Below are 21,008 nucleotides of genomic sequence, written 5' to 3' on the forward strand. Positions count from 1 at the left end.
ATTTACGAACAGATAAAGTCACCGTGCCGTACCCGTGCGCTGGCAATAAGACACCATTTTAATAAATCATCATTTCGTCTTTTATTCACTGCAGAATCGATTCGAAGTGAACATTGCAATCGACTGCACCGTCGCCGTCGCGTCAGCACAACTGGGAAGACAGCTCTACTCGAATCAGCAATATCCGGTTCATATTGCGCTCGTTTGACTCCCGGGAGGTACGATTCACAAAGGGTGGACGGGAAACCATAACGCCGTAGTGGCAAACCCAGTAGAATCAATCCGTTGATGCGGTGCTAAAGCTGGAGGTACATCAACGTTATCTTCATCATCCGCAGTGGCAGGCGCCCAATCGCGATCGTTTGGCTCAACCGCCCCGGAGGACCGACCGCAAAACTCTCAAGTGGAAAATCAACTGAGTGTAAAAGCACGCGTTTTTCACAAACGCATTTTGTGGTTTGCGTGTTCATCCCTAGTCTAGTTCAACAGATAAAAGCATCAGCTTTCTCTTCTCACTGGCAGGAACATTTGAATGAGCCACGGCGGGAACGGTGAAACGCTTTTATCCGCTCTCGAATGGTGAACGAGTGGATAATGAAACCATAATTTAATAAAAAAAGAAACAGCCAGCAATTCGACACCCACTGTGTGAGCCACATTATTGGTGCTTACACAGAATTATTAAGGGTAAGACTTCCGGAACCGAGCGTGACGAGCGAGCAAACCTTACACAAACAGCAAACATCTGGCACACGTGTAGAAAAGGCTGACCCCACTTGAATGGGAAAAATCAAAGTGCTTTCTGATTGAACAGGGAAAAAGGAGAAGAAGACGAACAAAAAACAATCTGCTTGTTATATTGTGGTCTAAACAAGCGCAAATTCCGCTTTTTTTCTGGATTGCTGAATAAATATCGGGAGTTGGGTGAAGTATGATTTCATCCAGAGTCTTGTTACTAGCGCAACTTGGTATACGACGCAGTTACAACAAATGAAGCAAATCGAGCTTCCAGCAGCAGGTGGAAATCGTGCTTTGCTGTTAAAAATATACTGCATTTTAATTCTAATTTTCTTCCGCTTCATTCGATTCCAATCGTGCGACTGAATTGTGAGAGCTAGTGAAGCCTCATTACGGGTGTATTCCCCCGAAAGGGTTAGGAATGGGGGCGCAGTAGGAGCCCCGGTTTTTTGCCTTTATGTATGGATCCAACAGTTTTACCACTGTTGTCGACCTTGGTAGCACCGCCGTCGGTACAGTCGAACGTCGTTGTCGCATCGGGGGCACTCGTTGTAGCAGCTGCGGCAGCAGCGGGCAATGCAACCGGTGCGACGGTTGCAGCCATACTCAACGCCACCGTGTCATCCGGCTTGCTGGAATACCTTCTTAACGGCAGCTCCATTCACGCATCACTGCCAGTTCTTGCGGATAACCAAGCGCCAGCACAGCTCACATCATCAACCAGCTCTCTAACCGAAACTAGCAGCGAGAGTTCCGCCATCAAATCCAGCCTTAATGTTTTAACCTTCCAGACAATCATCATCAGCACCATTCTACTAGCCGTAATCATCGGGACAATCATAGGCAACGTACTGGTTTGTGTAGCAGTCTGTCTGGTGCGTAAACTACGACGACCCTGTAACTACCTTCTAGTGTCATTAGCAATATCCGATCTGTGCGTGGCATTGCTAGTGATGCCAACCGCGCTGTTGTACGAAGTGCTCGAAGAATGGAAATTTGGGCACGTGTTCTGCGACATTTGGGTGTCGTTCGATGTGCTCTCCTGCACTGCGTCAATCTTGAACCTGTGTGCCATCTCAGTTGACCGTTATTGGGCCATCACCAAGCCACTCGAGTACGGCGTTAAGCGTACACCTCGGCGGATGATTGCCCTGATCGTGCTAGTCTGGCTCGTAGCAGCCTGTATATCGCTCCCACCACTCTTAATCTTAGGCAATGAACACATGACCAACGGCCATCCATCCTGTTCGGTGTGCCAGAACTTCTTCTACCAAATCTACGCAACTCTCGGTTCCTTTTACATCCCGCTGGCGGTGATGCTGTTCGTCTACTTCCAGATCTTCCGAGCAGCGCGCCGAATAGTGAACGAAGAAAAACGAGCGCAGACACGTCTGGACACGGTCGTCAACGGAAGTGCGACACCGGAGAAAAAACTAGGACCCTGCAAAAGTGTCCTGGTCAATGCACCGCACCATCACAAGCGGCTTCGCTTCCAGCTGGCCAAAGAGCGCAAAGCATCGACAACCCTCGGTATCATCATGTCAGCCTTTACCATTTGCTGGCTGCCATTCTTTATCCTCGCACTAGTCCGACCGTTTCTCGGGGACGACCATCCGACGCTATCGTCAGTGTTTCTGTGGCTTGGTTACGCCAACTCGCTGCTGAATCCCATCATTTATGCCACGCTGAACCGAGACTTCCGGAAGCCCTTCCAGGAGATCCTGTACTTCCGCTGTTCCAGCCTGAACAACATGATGCGGGAGGACTTTTACCATAGCCAGTATGGCGAACCGGGTTCGCAGCGCCTGGTCATCACGAACGATGGCGGGGCGCGGGAAAGTTTCCTATGAAGCTAGGCTAGTAAGAGCGATTAGTAAGAAAAAAAACAGTAGTTGTCGAAGCCGACCGGCGGCATCCGTCGGGCGCTCGGGTTTAGGTGTCGTTAGTAGTAGTATTATCTGTAATAACAGTTAGGCGGTGCTTCTATTCGGTGAGAACAGGAACCTTCCAGAGCGGCTGGTTGATAGGGGTGGACGGTGGTGGAAAGGGGAATCACTACTTCCGAGCCAACGCTCAAATGAAATTGCAGTTATCTATCGAATTCAGGAGTTGGTAAGTCGTGCGTCGTAATTTTGCTTTCATTGGCGTGATTTCACTGCGAGGCTCAGTGTTAAAAACGCACTCAAGTCTCCTAAAACACGATTATTACAGTTCATAAAAAACTGTTTAGGGTTGTAGAAGACACATGTTCAAAATTTATGTTCTTGAAAACTCTGTCAATTCTTCACTTCCCAATGTTATTCTAGGAATCTCTCGCCATTTCCGGTGTACATTATTAATACCTACATGAATGCTTAAAGTATACTCTAAGAATGTCATTTTCCGCAACATTGATAATATTTTTTTCGACATATCTAACATTTTTGTGAATTCATTGCTGATCGATTTCACAGAGAACGCATTACCTATCTATCTTCAATATGGATATTTTCGAGACCAAGAATGTCCATAGAGATAATCGACCCTAAACGCCAATTTGAAATCCAAGATGGCGACCTCATGTATCAGCGAAATAGAAATATGCCAAATATATGCAGGTTTCTCGAGTCGGGTGATGCCCACAGCCTGGAAGCAAAGATGACTAGAACAAGATACCTGACTCTTGCAGAATTCATCTAACATGATTGTCGCTGCACGTGAGCAAAAGTCGAACTAATTTATACACTGTCAATATGATGTGTACTTAACGTCAAAATCAGCTGACGACAAGGCCAAGACATGACTGCTGAAAGATGAAACAATTTTTTTCAGTATCCATGTGGACTAGGGTGGGTCGATTTAAAAATCGCTTAGGCACATATGATTTAAGGATTTTAGGGATCAAAATAAGATACTTTTCTCAAGAAACCATACCTCTAAAATGAATTCTGATGTCCCTTGTACTAACGTGTAGGTACCCAAAAGGTCGAATTTCGAAAAATCCTGTTTTGACCCATTTAGAGTGCCCCAATCGAGTCCAAATGTATGACCAACCCCCCCTAACTTTGGAGGGCCGACCCACCCATGCTAGTGTTACCCCCCTGGAACCCCCCTAGGGGGTCTCTCATACAAAAATATCAAAAAATATAAAAAAATCACCATTTTTGGCACTTTATATGACAAAAATCAGTGAAATGGCTATTATTTTTCCGCACAAATGAAGTTTCTAGGAAAAAAATGTTTTTTTTTGTTTTTGGATTTTTGTTTTCTCTTTAAAAATTTATTCGATCAGAACATAGGAAAGAAACTAAAAAATTATTGTTTGAAATCTTTTTTGGTTTCAACACTGGGCAATTTCTCACGGCTCTCTAATGTCGCCTCCATAACAGCCTCTACATTTTCCGATATTACTCGTTTGGAAACGCTAGCTAGCAGTTGAACGTGTTGTTCCGTTCCTTGTATATGTAATGGAATATGCGGATCAGTAAATGGTGAATCATCTTCATTTAAATATGCTATCAATGTTTCATACGGAATGATTCGCGTGAATGGTGGTTCAAATACGTTATTTTTATCAGTCAAATCGATCATTTTCGTGTAATCGAAGCAATGGAAGTTTATATCTGGTTTTTTATATTCTCTAAGTTCCGATGGGTCTTCAACATTGTCTCGATATCGTAAAATTTTCTTGATAGCAGAGTCGCGCACCTCTTTCCTATCATCAAACAACATTGATAGCAAGATATTTTCCGAATGTGCAAAATATGGATTATTTTTAATTACATGATTGAAGTGTAGAAGGCAAACAAACCAATGCAATGGTCTATTTAGCAGCAATTCGAATCTTCGTATAATTCCACCGTGTGTGCCAGTGTTTGTTGGCTCACCGTCAGTGCATATGCCAATCAATGCATCCAGAGATATGTTTTTATCGTTGAAAAATTCATTCAATTTTGTTGTTTTGTATTCAGCAATTCCTCTACCAGTCTTGCGTAACCAATCAATCGAGAATTCGGTTCTCTCAAAATAACAAGGTGAGGTTCTTTTACCATCCTACTATGATACTTACCATCATTTTTTTCTCTCGTATAAGTATCATCTTTTCTGCCGTCGAATGAAAACGCTATTAAACTGGAATCATCAAACCTTTTGCGGAGCACTATTCGTCTGCATTTCTCTCTTTCTCTACGAACTTTCGATTTATCCATGATGAGAGGTTCGCCATGCTGATCTTTTATTTCAAAATCTTTGAAAAGACTGGTGACCAATGCTGACGCTACTCTATCAGACACACCAAATCTGTCACACATCAAGGCAAAGTTAAAACAATCGTATCTTTCTGTGTATTGTGAACTTGTGCTTCTATTCATAACATCTTCATCAACCGTCATCGGTACGTCTACGTATGTTGTATCATCGGGATCTTCGTATGTTGGCATTGTTGGCATTGATGACGATGTCCCTTGCTCTTCAATTTCCATCAGAAATGCATCAATTGTTAGTCTTCTCTGTTTATGTTGATCGTGCATAAACTCTTTGAGGCGTTCTGGAACCAAACCGCAGTTACATTGAGCTGCCGTCAAATCGCATTTACATGCTCCAATATAAAAAATTTCGTTCAGAGTACCGGTAAACACTAAAAGGTCTCTATTGGTCTTCTTAATTTCGGCTTGGTATTTGTCAACCAATCTAATCAACATATTTTTTGAAATTATTTCCATACCAAGTTTTTCCCAAATTCCAACCAACCTATCTGTTACGTGATTAGAGAATTGTTTATAAGAAAACTTTTTTTGTTCTGTTTTTGCACGTTCGCTTAAGTAAAAATAATATCTCAAGATATCCAGATCGGTTGGTAAATTAATATCATCCAAATCAGAAGACACACCAAAAACAGCAACATCATGCTTGGGTATATGACTCATTGGGTTTTCGATAGCTGATGATGTTGTTGCTATTTCATCTTGCGGGTTCATTGTAAACTAAAAAAAATATATTTTGACTTTAACAATTTTCACTTTCACTTTCAGGTTTTTATTTTAGGTGTTGACTTTTTGGCGGACGATGTAGAATGATTTATGTTGACGTTTCTATCCTATACGAAACCAACACTAGTTCTACACAGAGTGAATAGATAGAGTGACGCAGAGAGAAATTCAGTCAAAACAGCAACACGGTTTTTTATGTATCCACCAAAATATTTTTCTGGCAGCCCCTTTTTGCTCAAGTTCCAGTTGACTTCAACGGAGTGTTGTTATTGTCAGAGTGAAAAGATAGTTATTGTATTTAAATTTAAAACAAGTTCGTTTGATAAAGTTTGATAGAGATAGATAAAATGAAGTGCGTTTTGTGTAATAACAAAACACAGTGATGAATGTGAGTTTTTTTCGGTTCCCGAAGAATCCGATTGTGAGGAAACAGTGGATGGATTTTTGTTGCCTCCCAGCAGACTATTTCATTGACGAAAACACCCGACTTTGCAGTGTTCGTTTGGTTTTTCTGGTTTCAGACTCTGCGTCACTCTATTTATTCACTCTGGTTCTACAGTGTGCGTGGGAACAGTGGAAACGGAGAGTCCGTGCGTGGTAGCCGTTGTGGTAGCATACCAGCGGTGCTCGCCTGACTGGTCGAAATAAATATATTACATATGATGTAACAGAGTGATATACGATTTTATGTTCAAAAGGACGCCAACTGCAAACGCCATCTGCAATGAGAATGGCTCAGAAATATGTGTAATTGTGTATGTATGCGCTGAACACTCAGGATCGAATCCCATGCGAAGCAGGAGAAAACAAAAATCCAAAAACAAAAAAAAACATTTTTTTCCTAGAAACTTCATTTGTGCGGAAAAATAATAGCCATTTCACTGATTTTTGTCATATAAAGTGCCAAAAATGGTGATTTTTTGATTGGGGTAGCACTAGCATGGGTGGGTCGGCCCTCCAAAGTTAGGGGTTAGGGGTCGGTCATACATTTGGACTCGATTGGGGCACTCTAAATGGGTCAAAACAGGATTTTTTGAAATTCGACCTTTTGGGTACCTACACGTTAGTACAAGGGACATCAGAATTCATTTTAGAGGTATGGTTTTTTGAGCAAAGTATCTTATTTGATCCCTAGAATCCGAAAATCATATGTGCCTAAGCAATTTTTTATTCCCCTACAAATCGAACCGCCCTAATGTGGACGGTGCTGCCATCCGAAAAATGATAATAACGTGTACGAATGTTTAGTTCTCAAACATGGAACTTTCCGGAAGAATCAAGAACTACACTGAGTTCTGTTTTTACGCGATTTCCTTGAAATTACGCGATGTGTGACATGGGAAATATTGTTTATGAGCCAATATGTAACACACACACAAACATACACACACATACACATACATAGACATACATACACACATACACACATACACACACACTCACCACCTAGCGAAAGGTTTTGTAACGACGCGATTTTTTTACGCGATTTGCTCCAAATTACGCAATTTTTTGTACGCGACTTGTTCGAAATTACGCGATTTTTTTTACGCGATTCTTTTTTTGCGCGCCCGTATCAATCGTGTAAAAAGAGAATCCAGTGTATCGACACGTCATTTAAAATTAAGCGTACCATAAGAACTTTCTGATAACCGCTATGAGTACGCTCTACAGCCAAGTTTTCCACTCTTGCCGAGGTTAATAAAGCAAAAATCGGGTGCCCCGGTGAATCTGACCATATGCACAATGGTTCTGAAACCTGGTTTGCGACATATCAAGCTTTTAGTTTTGGTTAGCCAACAAAGTAAGTAAGAAAGTTTTGGTAGAATGAGACCTGTAAATAAATATAACCCCTCAATGTAAACCCCCACTCTGACAGTCAACTTCACACTTTTCTATCGTACTTTGAAGTGCAAAAAAATATGGCAATAGCATTTAGTGCAAAAATTGATATCATTAATCTGCATGTTATCCTTAACGATGAGCTAACCAAACTGCTACACCTTTTTCATATACAATCTTGAACAGCTCAACGATCGATGACGAACTATGCACGATAAATCGGTTTTGCTCATTGTGACAACTTTATGAGAATTCAAGTCATCAGATGGCCGCACTAACCGTTGGGAATCGGTCGTGTTCAAAATGTATGAAAAATATGGAAGTTAGGTATCTTGTTCTAGTTATCTTTGCTGGAAGTCGACCCATGGATCCATTTGGCAATTCGAAATGACTAAAAGAGCTGTTAAGTTTAGGAAATGGTTCTCAATTTTGAATCCTGTTATGCGGTACAACCTAAGCCAAGACACGACAGCTGGCTTCTTATTTTTCTTTTCGTAACGGCCGTCATCCCCGTCGAATTTTTTTTTAACGTTCCATACCGTTGATGCCAGAATGATTATTTTCAACAACTTCTGCAGGTCAATGAAAATTAAACAAATTAAAATTGCAATATATAGGCGAATTATACTCAATTCTTATTTATTATTTTATGTTCAATAAAGCATACTTCTATTATCAAATTTTTTCTTCCTAAGTTTCTTGGTACCCAAATTTTTTCTTTCTAAGTTTCTTGGACTTCAACCGAAATAGTAATAAACGATTTATCAATGCATTTTTAAAGTTATAACAGTGAAATACATTACTCGGTAATATCATGTACCTTGCATACCTTTGCAGCATTATTTATGAACAATTATAATAGCTAAATTATGACTCTCCAGCATCACTGCTTTACAGTGAATAGTAACCTCGTTGTATTTTCTACGTGACGATTGCGTAATCGAATTCAGCCAATCAGCAGCCGGTTCAAATTGGTTGAACGTAACGGTGACCAGCTGTCACGTCTTGTCTTAGGGTACAATGTTAACGGAAGGGTTGCCATGTTCACTGCTATTACCACAAAAAGGGTAACCAACTTTGATCAGATTGAAATTTTGCACAGATGTCCCTATGAGTTAAAGATGTCATTTTGTGCTATTAATTATTTTTTGACGTAGGATTACGTATTACGGCAAAATAGGGGTGCAAATTGAAAAACGCGTCATGAAAATTCAGTCAATTCAGTCAATTTGATTCATATTCCAGCACAAAGTTCTATGTGCTAACGAGAAATCTATCTTTAGGAGTTTTTCGTGAGCTGAGTGATATAAATATTTTTAAAGCCTAAGCGATTCGTTTTATCGGTATAGTGTCTTCGGTAAAATTGTAGATTATATTTTATTTTTTTTCATTAAAGCAAACAGTAATTAGGGAAATGAAAAATAAGCAAGCTTAAAATATGATAAAACTTGGAAAAATATACCGCATCTAGATGGAATTTGAAGCCGCAATCTTCTTGTGTCCGGCATGGTGTTTTATCCAGATGAACGGTATAATTTTGTCCTACACTGTACAAAAAATTTGAAAATAAATTGTTTGGAAAATTTCATTTAAAATAATTTCAAGCTCAAACAACTATTAATGTTGAGCTCGTATTGTGTACTGTTTTTTAAGAGATATAGATCTTGAATAAAAAATATCCTTTTTTTTCTTATTTTTCCATGATAAGATAATTTCCAATGTTTAATTAACCTTAAACAGTTTTTATAGATTATTTTTTTAACAAAATTGTGAGATGCTTAATTCCTAATTTTCTTTTTGATTTGTTTCTGATGAAAAAGACTAAATTAAAATCGACAACTTTGCCGAAGACATCACACCGATCAAACAAACCGTGTTGGTTCTAAAAACATTTGTAGTCATCAAAACAAATAAGTTTTAGTTCGGAACTCAGTCGGTAGTGATGCTGCAAAATACAACTGTAAAAAAAGTTTTTTTGTTGAAGACTTTTTTAGTCTAACGTTTAACGTATAAAGTTTCATGTTAGACTGGTTCCTAAAATTAGATTTTTTAAATATCTTAGAGAGCTGTTTAGCTGGGTACCTGCTTTATAGTGCTGAGAAGGATGCAGAGTCGTGTGATCAGATGGCAGGCGATCAGCGACAGATTGTGTTTGTTGAGAATAAAAGGCCGGTTTTACTACTACACTATCCCAAATGAACACTGCCCTCTCGAAGAAAGACCCGATGCAGAAGCATTCTATGCACAGCTGGAGAAACTCTACGATAGCTGCTCGCGTAGAGACATCCAGATCGTCGGACATGAACACTCAGATCGGCAGGGAAGACATGTACAAACCGGTGATCGGCCCGCACAGCCTGCACACCGCACACACACGGTGTCGAAATTTCGATTATTATCGAATTTTCATGTACCTCTAATTTTTTTTCGCAAAAATGTTGCCAACTGGATAAAAATCATGGACCGGGAAGTTGAAAAACATTTCGTCGACGGTTTTTTGAAAAACTTGGATTTTAATTTTTTCAGCGCAAATCTACAAAAAAAAATTCCCTCTAACTTCACTAATGTCAGTCATATTAACATAGTCAGCAACCAGTGCATTTGAGGGTAGTGCAGTGTCATTTAATTTCAAAAATTTAACAATTAAGTCAGTTATTTTACCACAGACAAACAGACGTACCACTCCTTACAAAATTCTAAAAAACTGTGGTTCCGATTGTTTTGTGCGACACGTCCTAGACATATTCCGCAAATGATAAACTTTCAGCCTTTCTGCTGTTTCTGGCAGCTCGGCACGCAACTGTCTACTGAGTTCAAAGGTAAAAGGGCTGATGTGCACCACCGCTGCGGCGGGAATATTCCGCGTAATTGAAACTCATTTGAATTGACCGTTATTTCCATGATCCATGAATATAAATCTCGATTGCTAACGAATTTTTATGTTTTATGTTTTTTTTTTCGCATAAATGTTGCCAACTGGATAAGAATCAAGGATCGGAAAGTTGAAAAATATTTCATCGGCGATTTTTTTGAAAAATTAAATTTATTTATTTAAAAGACGTTCAGCGCAAAAAAGTTAAGATGTAATAATTTTTGTGGGATGCAGGAAAAACGTACGGGAATCCAGCAAACCTGTCTTTATGTTTGTCTTTATGTTTTCGTAGAGAAAATTTCCTTAATGTTTAATCTTTGTCGGATTAGGTAAACAAATTCATTATAAAACAATTTTCCTTTGAAAAATTCAAAGTTATTTATATTTAAGTATCTTTATTGGAGTCGTGGACGTGCATATCTCGATGCTTCAGACCTTGTTCGAAAAGGTGCGTCAGCAATAAGTAATTTGACAATAATTAGATCACATTCGACTTAACTTTGGACTTTCAGTACACCCCCAGATAACAACTTCCGCACAAAACTCTAGGATACTTTTTATCATTTTCGTTATACATAGGCAGAAAGTGAGAAAAGAGTATTTTCTTCCACTGCTCGCCTATTCTCTTCGTAGATTTAATTTTTTTGAAGCACAAGGCGCAAACCAAATTTTTACACTTCTCGTGGTCTAGCTTCATGGTTTATTTGTAAAATTTTCGAAATGAAGTGACATTGCATTATCCTCAAATGCATTGGTTGCTGTGATTTTCTATGGTTAAATCACAGACAAACAGAGGTACCTTGAAATTTATATTCATGGATCAAAATAACGGTCAATTCAAATGAGTTTCAATAACGCGGAATATTCCTGCCGCAGCGGTGATGCACATCAGCCCTTCTACCTTTGAACTCAGTAGACAGTCGCGTGCCGTGCTGCCAGAAACAGCAGAATGGCTGAAAGTTTATCATTTGCGGAATATGTCTAGGACGTGTCGCACAAAATAATCGGAACCACAGTTTTTTAGAATTTTGTATGGAGTGGTACGTCTGTTTGTCTGTGGTAAAATGACTGACTTAATTGTTAATTTTTTTGAAATTAAATGACACTGCACTACCCTCAAATTCATTCATTTGAGGGTTGCTGACTATGTTAATATGACTGATATTAGTGAAGTTAGAGGGAATTATTTTTGTAGATTTGCGCTGAAAAATTGAAATTCCAAATTTTTCAAAAAATCGCCGATGAAATATTTTTTAACTTCCCGATCCTTGATTCTTATCCAGTTGGCAACATTTTTGCGAAAAAAAATCAAAGGTACATGAAAATTCGATAATAATCGAAATTTTGACACCGTGCACACACGAACGACAACGACGCGCCAACTTTACGGCTTCTCGAGGACTGGCAGTTTCCCCAAAAGGTCATCCACAAAACCACCTGGAGATCACCTAACCAATGTACAGCAAACCAAATTGACCATGTTCTCATCGACGGCCGGTTTTTCTCAGACATTACAAACGTACGCACCAATCGCGGTGCGGATATTGGCTCGAACCAGTACCTAGTTGCGGTAACTTTACGCTCAAAACTGTTGGTACGTAGTATAGTACGACATCGCCGAAACCCGCGGCTCTACATCAAGCAGCTCCGAATCCCCTTGACTGCGGAGGAATAAGCGCAACAGCTCGAAGCTGTACTACCCAAGGCGAAGGGGCTTACTGTATCGCCTCTCGAGGACGGCTGGTGCAGCATTAGCACAGCTCTCGGGAAGACCGCAACAGCGACATTAGAAGCAGAAACACCGAGTAGCAGAAAAGACTGGTATGACAGAGAGTGTAAGGCAGCGGTGAGTGAGAAGAACCGGGCCTGGGCGATATACCTGGGTAGGTCAACGAGAAAGAACAAGTTTAATTACAAACGGGCTTGGAACGATATGACCACGATTCTCAGACGAAGGAAGCGCCAGCAAGAGGATCGTGGAAATGAGGAGCTGGAGCAGCTGTGCCAGTGATACGCGGGAGTTCTATGAAAAGGTAATCCTCGCATCCTAATGAGAAGGTAATCTGGCAGAGGCTATGTGCCTCAAACCGACATATGCAACAACGCGGATGGTAATCTCCTCACGAATGCCAGCGAGATGGTCGACAGGAAGAAGGAGTACTTCCATGGACACCTAAATGGCGATACAGTAAACAGAAGCGGACCAGAAACTGACCTAAGAACACCCGTAGTAGATGACCGAGCATCCGCCCTTGATGTTCATAAAGTTCTTCCTGAGATCTGGAAACAACAAAAAACCGCAGGCAATGACGGACTGCCGAGCGCGCTCTTTAAACATGGGAGAGAGGTGCTGGTTAGAGCGCTGCAATGGGTCATTTCCAGGATTTGGGAGGAGGAAAAACTGTTGAAACTGTCGAGTAAATGGAGGAAGTCGTCTGCCCCATGTACAAGAAGGGCGAAGGCTGGAGTGTCGCAAACAATGGCGGTATCTCGCTTATCAATGCCGCCAAAAATAAACTCTCACAGATCCTGTTTTGTCGCCTATCATTTTTAACTAGGAGGTTCGTGGTCAAGTACCATCGGAGCCCGTGCCATCACGGACCAGATCTTCTCGATCTGATAGATCTTACAGGAATGTCGCTAGTACATCGTGTCCACACATCACATCTTCATCAACTTCACAACGGCCTATGATATAGTCGATCGAGAACAGCTATGGCAGATCATGCACGACAACGGGTTTCCGGATAAACTGACTCGACTGATCAAGGTCACAATGGCGCAATTGATGTGCCACGTGCGTGTACCGGTGTTTCGGGGATACTCTCGAATCCCTTTGAATCGCGCAGAGGGTTAAGAAAAGGAGATAGACTTTCCTGTTTGCTGTTTACATCGCCCATGAGGGCGTGATCCGAAGGTCAGGCATCGACACGAGGGGCACGATTTTCAAAAGGTGTGTTCATATTTTTCTGGGCTTGACATCATAATACGTAACTTTGCGACGGCGGTGGAAACTTACGCCCGACTAAAAACTTAAGCCGGACGAATCAGACTGCAATAAATGCGCCAAAAATACATGCCAGCGAGAGGCTCCGAAGAGGAAAAATATCAGCCTCCTAACTCTGTAGACGGCGATGAGATTGAGGTAGTCGGCGAGTTCGTGTATTTGGGGTCACTGGTAACCACCGGCAATTGAGAGATCCAGACACGCAACGAGATCCAGACACGCATCCACGTTAGATATCGATCCTACTTTTCAATTCGGAAGACACTTCAATCGAGTCGAGTGCTACGACGTACGAAGGTAACGCTGTACAAATCCCTGATAAGACTGGTAGTCCTCTGCGGAATCGAGACAACAACGCTTCTCGCGGAGGACCTTAACGCTTTTGGAGTTTTCGAACGGGAGGTGCTGCTGACTTTCTACGGTGGAGTACAGACGGACGACGGAGAATGGCGATGGCGCAGAAACCACGAGCTGCACGCGCTACTTGGAGAGAGCCCCATTGCACACCTAGCGAAAGTCAATAGGTTGCGGTGGGCCAGTCACTTCGTTCAGCAACCCTGCCGGCACTAGAAAGAGGGGGCGCAGCGTGCACGATGGCTCGACCAGATCGTAAGAGACTTGCAGGTGACGCCCGGGAAACTGGTGAAACACAGTCCAAAACCGAGCAACATGGCAACAACTTCTTGATACAGCACGAGCCACCACGTCTGATTGGTAAGGTAGGTAATGTTCAGCACAAATTTGTATATCATCGAAACACATAATTTTGTAGAAGACCAAAAAGGTACGAAGACCAAGTTAATGCCAAAAAATATAAAAAAAATTTATTCATAGTTCAATAACAGTTAAGCAAAAAGCAGACGAAACCTGCATAGGATGAGTTGTTATCATGATCACTCTACGAAATTGATTGAAACGTTCGTCCCTTCTAGTATCTTCATTGTCGGATATGCAATTTGAAAAGATATATTTTTTTTTAATTTTCGGCAATAACTCGGTCTTTGAAGAAGCTATCTTTTTTGTGTTTTATTCAAAGTTGTGTGTTTGGAGAATGAATAAATATATGGTGTACATTGTTGGCTTCTCAATGTCATGGTTTTCTAGATATTTTCCAATATCTCCAAAGTGCAAAACTGAAAAACTAGACTTTGTATTTTTACAACGCCTTTGGAGCAAGCCAACCAGCGGCTAACTTGAAGATTTTAAAGCTAGTTTGGCAACTCCCACCATAACGTGGCAACCCCACCAACACGAAACCAGTACAAAGTTGTGCGTTTTTAGCGAAATTGTTCATGTAGTTTGGAACCAGTACAATGATTGCGTGTTGGGCATAACGCAAACTATGCTCTAGCGTTTTTTTTTTTTTTCAATGTATTCGGCAGCTCCATCCTACTACACTTCAAAAGTTTCCACTGGTGTCAAATGTGCATATAGTAATAAAAGTTCGAAAGTCATTTCTGTCCGCTGGAATAGGGTTAATTATCTATCAAACAGATGAAAAGAATGAATGTTTTTTTCTAGCAAAGCATTTATATGCTATAACAACAGCAGCTTAAAAAGGTTAATGTAACGCACGGCAATTCAATGGCATGAGTTATCATTCTTTTCTACAGCTTTTTCGATTTTAAATCGTTTACATTGGTTTCGATTAATATTATCCATTCCACAAAAACTCGCATCCAATTGCTGTCACAGCCGTAAATGCACGTCGAATCTGCAAGACTTCCAAACAACTACTAATAAAATCCTCACCCGAGCCGCTGGGGCCGGACGGTTGAGTGAAACGAAAAATATCAAAACGGAATATCAATATGAGTTCGCGCGTTCGTTGATATAGGCTACCTATTCTCAACGTATAAAAAGCACGAAGGCGACACGATGGTCGAATAAAGGGCTATTCCCACTGCTTCCGTTCAGGGACCGGGCCGGGACCGGCCTCGTCCGGGACTTTTCATGCATTCACACTGCGCCGTGCTTGAACCGTGCCCACGCTGCGCTCTGGCTGAGAAATGTTAATGTGTGTATGTGAAAGAACGTCTTTCTCTTTTTCTCATACCGCAGCTCACTCCGCGCGAAATATGTCACTACAACATACACGCATCCACCCGAGTGCCTCCCGTGCACTCTCCGGCCAACACAAAGTATCGTCGGCAACGATAGTTTTTCTCTCGCACTGCGGCAGCACCACGGCAACTCAACGCTGTCCCGGTCTGGGCACGGTGCGTCGGTGTGAATGCGTTCATAAGAACGCATGCAATCAATCTCAAACGAGCCCGGACGACACGCGGAACAGCCACGGCCCGGTCCCGGCCCGGTCCCGGAACGGAAGCAGTGGGAATAGCCCTTAATTCGAATCCCGAGTACGTTTCGCTCGCATGTGTGATGGAGACAAAAATATCCTCTACGATGCCAGCTGAAAATGAGCTGAAATGGTGTTTTCATCAACTTTTAGATCGAATATCCTTGATGATCTTCTTGTGCGAAGTTCTCTGGCGATTTTTCATTGCATTGAGCGGTGAGTGAACTTCTTTTTATCATAATTATTCCAACACTGGGTGTCAGTATCGTCATGTTGATTTGTACTGGTATTGATAATGTTTTTAGAAGGTTGCTCTCGTTGAAACAGTGCAACCAGCAATCAATACTGATTATTTCAATCCATTTCAAAGTATTCGCAGTACAACTGTTGCGTTATGCGTTTCACACATTTATTGTGCGAATCGGGAAAACACATTGATTGTACAAGACTGTAACTTTTGCGTGTGCTATTCTGGTTGGGGAAATAACAATCCTCACCTCGGGTAGCAGCGAGCGCAGCGAGTTATTAAACTTGGCAACGCGGTAGCGATGAGCCGAAACATTGCTATTAGTTAAAATGTTAATCTGTTTTTTGTTTGTTTTTGTTTTGTGCTCGATAGTGAATGTTCGTTATAACATTCGTTATAACATATAACGAAGCGTCGTAGGACGCAAGTGTTGGTATGAACTACCGAGCCCAAACCCTATATAACCGGATTTATGAAAGCTCTCTCGTAATTTTCACGTTAAGAAAGAAAAGAGTGATTTTCCGGATTTTTAAAGGGCAAAATTCAATCGCTTTGCGCCGCCCCATTTTAAGTCTGATTGAGCTGATATTTTGCACAGGGTGTTTTATTCGGGTAGGCAAACATTTTGCATAGTTCATAGTTTTTTAAATGCGAGATGACCATTTTGGTTGGCACCCTAGCCTCTACGAAGCAGAAAGCTTGATCCCTCACCAGAATGGCCATCCATGTCACTATTTCAATAATCCGGGAAGGTTTGAGCGAAACTGCTCGGGAGTAGTACCGACTATTGCTGCTGACACTTTTGAAGGCATGCTGGTTCCAATTTTCCCGTTATGTTTGTCGTTAAATAAAAAAAATATTTTTCTCTTCTACCGCAGTTTAAATTTTCAAAAACAATCTACGACGTATTCGAAAGCGGCGTCGGAATTGGTCATCGGTAGAGACCGGTGTTTCCGAAAGAAAAATGTTAATAAACCGAATGGCACCTTCTTCGGCATGGCGGTCAATATTTGGCCGTTTTTCAAGCTGAGGGCCGCCCCGAGTCTTTCTTAAAAATCTTTTCAAACTCGCGTTTAAAAGCATTTGTTCAGCGAAATGCTGGAAAATACTACACAAACAAACATTTTGCCAGCCCATGAGAGATCTTTAGAATTTGGCAACGGCCGGTGTGAAAAAGAAATAGTAGCATTCGTAATCCCCAATAAACTTCTCCAATCGTGCATGTATTGGTCCCTTTTACATCGTGTAAGTCGGATGGAAAATGAGGCAAACAAAGTGCTGTCAAAATGCCTGCATTGATTGAGAATTTTTTTTTCTTTCGCTGACTTGAACGTGGATTGAGTGATTTGTTTACGGATAGTATCTTACAAAATGAGTATTTGACAGTGGTGGGCACCGCTAACCGAAAATTTAGCGACTCTAATCGCTAAGTCGCTAACCGGAAAATTTAGTTCGATAATCGCTAAACGCTAAACGCTAAACCCACATTAGCGGAACTTTCGCTAATCGCTAATCGCTAACTTTTTAATATGTAAATAGTCATATCGCTATTGCTCATGTTTTGTAAGATTTGGACCACTTTGATCTGTTTTGGTTAAACAAACGAAAACAATTACTTTTTGAAGCTATTTACAGTAAGAGGTTCACGAAACGGTATTCATATTTGATTTTGTAAAAACAAGAATAACAAAAGTTATTTAGCTTGTATTGAAAATAGATACTCTTAGGAATGTTTTCATGAAAATTCAATTATTATCTGAATCGAAAAAGTAGAATCAAAGTTGTCATAATTTCAAGCGCATTGCAATTTACCAAAGTTCTTGGTGTGCCAAAAATTCAATCTAGACCTTATGCTTGTTCTTCACAATGCTCCTGTGGCTTGTACGATAACTGGAACTCCATTCTAGGGTAAAAAACCGACAAAAGTAACTTTCGCAGTCAAGTATGTTCTTCTTTCGAAGCAATTTACGTACGCCATCAGCAATTCACAGTTTTTCTAAATATTTCTATTGTCGCTTCTCCACAAAATTTAGCGAATTAGCGATTAGCGTTTCGAAGGCCAAAATTTTAGCGACGCTAACAGTTTCGCTAACCAGCTAAAAAATTAGCGAAATCGCTAAATCGCTAACTGAATTTTAGCGTCGCTAATTAGCGAATTAGCGAATTCGCGGAATGGTGCCCACCACTGGTATTTGATTTCCAATAACGAGCAAATCGAAAGAGACTATTAAACAATTTGAATTTCAAGGACTAGTCTGATTTGATCTCTAAAACAGGAGAATGTAGAAACGTCTTTGGCAAAGTTTTTCGTGACAATATTATCTACAACCTTGCCTTAAACACCATTTCTAAATAGAGCAAGTTATATTTGGTAGCGCCTTTAGCAGTGGAGCTCCGAACTAAAACTTGTTCTCATTTTCTGAGGTTTTCTATACAGTAGGGTCCTTTCTTACGCAGTTTTTTTACGCGGATCGCTTTATTCCATTACTCAACAACGGTACAAGATATCGACCTCATTTCAATCACGTTTTTCGTTTTAGGCCACGAGTGATCATATATCAGTTTTTGAAAAAATCACAATTTTTAAGACGATTTTATTCGTAATATTTGCAACTCAAAAAAGACGTTTTTACGTGGATCCATACAAGTTTGGAACGCATTCCCGCGTTTAAAACGACCGATTGTATTTATTTATTTTTTTTTCTTTTGAAAATAGTATGTCAGTAAAACCAGTATTTGTAGAGTAAGCGAAAAATGTTCACGATTATAAGCTCTCGCACCACTGATAAAAATTCAAAACTTTGGAATAGCTATTTGACGGAAAATTCGTAAATTGCAATTACACATTATCGACTTAGGGATAAGCGAGAGTAAATACGGGCACAAAAATTGGTAGAAGAGTGCACAAAAATGCAAGATGGCGACTGCTGATTCAAACAAAAGTTTGACAATAAACGCGATTGCAAAACACACTGTGACAGTTCAATCAAATGCTTGATTATCTCCAAATAAAAACAAACGATTTCTCGGGCAAAGCCGAACTGGAGTGTGTTCAGCGTTATCTTGTTGAAACACATTAAAAGTGTTCAGCTTCAAATGGTAGGAAACAGTTGTGATGCCTTATCTACGAATTCTAACAGTAGCACACAAACTAGATCTAATTTAACTAAAAAAGCAGCCGATTAGTATGCCAATCAGTAGTTAATTACGTGACGTACAACTTTCCAAAGTACAAATCAGGCAGACATAACTGTTCAAGACCTATGGTTGACTCGTCAGTCATCATTCACACATTCATCGAATTTATTCCCTTTATTCGCAACCCCCAAGCTCCAGAAAAAAAAAATCAGGTGATTAGTATTTAAGTGACATCAACCAGTAGTAGCATTCATTCACACTCTGTTGAATCTAAGTATTACCTAAATGTTTGTGATAGGTGCTGAAAACTCTTTAGAAAAACAAAAACAAAAAACAAAGCTGTGCGATTCAGAACAGGAGAGGCAAACCTTGCAACGATTGTACGATTGCCATAAGTTATTAATATCGACATTGAAAAAAAAACTAGAAAAGCCAAAGACAGCTACAGCGAGATAGAGAAAATGAGCTAGGAAATGAAGTAAATTGATATTCTCAAATTGAGCTTCATTTTTCCCGGCAGTAAATCATCAAATGCTCGAAGAACGTGTGTCCGATGCAGGTTATACTCCTATTTGTATTATAAAACTTTGAATGTGTTACTGTCAACAAAAACAGTCGGATTGGTGTAGTTTTTCTAGGGGGAGAACAAAAAACAAGGATGGTATTAATCAAACTATTTCTAGATATAAAGCTGTTTCGCTTATGAGAGTCTAATGATAGTAACTAGAAGAAATGATTCGTATTATAGTGTAACTCTTGAATAGTATACTCTTGGCATTCGTTCAGGTGGAAGCTTTGGAAGGCTACTATTAGCTGTGTATTGTTCATTGATAAACGGTGCGAATGGCTTGTCCGAAAAAGCAGGCTGAAACTGTAAGATATTATATTTTACAATATTATGATTGTTATTATGATCGAATTATAGAGCAACCGGTGCAATCACACAGTGTATTTGAGAGATGATATGAAAAAAAAAATACAATCAATGTTAGATATTAATGATGGGTATTTTTTACAACGATGACAAATTACATGGAACAGTTTCTCAATTAATGACAAGTAAGTATCTCTTAATATAGTATCTTTTGGCTGATCTACGAGAAGTAGGAGAAGTATTCATCGTAGTCTACGTAGTTTTTACAACAGTTTTTTTTATTTCAACGTGGAACGAGCAAAACACAATTAGCCGAACGGCTGAATCAACAAATTGCGAAAGTAACATATGACCGAATAAATCAAAAGGAGCAAAAGTAAACAAATCCTACATAAAACATCCGTGACCATCGGCTGACCCGATTATGGAAGGTGCCTGGTGTTTTTACACACTCTGTAGATCGGTAGCGAAAGGCATGGTTTTAACAATCAATTTAGGTGGTCGATCTTTGCAGTTCATTCCACACCCAAGCAACAATTGAAACATGATTAAACAATAAATTGTAATCATTTGTTGCACTAATGAAATTCTGAGGTTTCAAGGAACATTATCTGTTACTACGATGAAATTGTAAAGATACAAGCAACAACTAAAGTTGCATCGCTGCTTCAAAATTCTTTACACCAACAACGTAATTCGCGATGTTGAATTTGTTGTTGGAACGTGGAAACGTCATTTGAAAATCTAACCTTCACTGGATAGACCTAGTGGGCGGAGCATATAAGTTGCCAACGTGATGCTTGCCAGATACACAAAACAAACACACAACAATACTCCTAAAAGTTACTGTCACGTTCTCAAGTCATGTAACAGCAACTTTTGGTCGATCGTTCGCCTTATATTTATTTCTGAGATGAGATTATGTACTGCGTTGTAACTTTTTGCTGAGGTTCATACTGATGTCCTTCAAGGCAAGGCGAGCAGTTCACATACGGGAATGTTGCTGTTTATCATCACATCCAGGTTC

The 21,008-nt window shown here is 40.3% G+C and overlaps 1 protein-coding gene across 4 annotated transcripts in view; it reads left to right on the forward strand.

The window, feature by feature from the left end:
• Nucleotides 1–3,684, forward strand: part of LOC129717658 (5-hydroxytryptamine receptor 1-like) — a 171,395-nt gene extending 167,711 nt beyond the window's left edge. For all 4 annotated transcript variants that reach the window (XM_055667731.1, XM_055667750.1, XM_055667741.1 and 1 more), the window contains one exon: nt 95–3,684. In XM_055667731.1, the coding sequence (XP_055523706.1) occupies nt 1,200–2,588 (1,389 nt within the window). In that variant the 5' untranslated portion in view covers nt 95–1,199 and the 3' untranslated portion in view covers nt 2,589–3,684. The remainder of the gene's footprint in view (nt 1–94) is intronic.
• Nucleotides 3,685–21,008: the final 17,324 nt, after the last annotated feature.

Source organism: Wyeomyia smithii, chromosome 1 (assembly GCF_029784165.1).
Source record: "Wyeomyia smithii strain HCP4-BCI-WySm-NY-G18 chromosome 1, ASM2978416v1, whole genome shotgun sequence".
NCBI lineage: Eukaryota > Metazoa > Arthropoda > Insecta > Diptera > Culicidae > Wyeomyia > Wyeomyia smithii.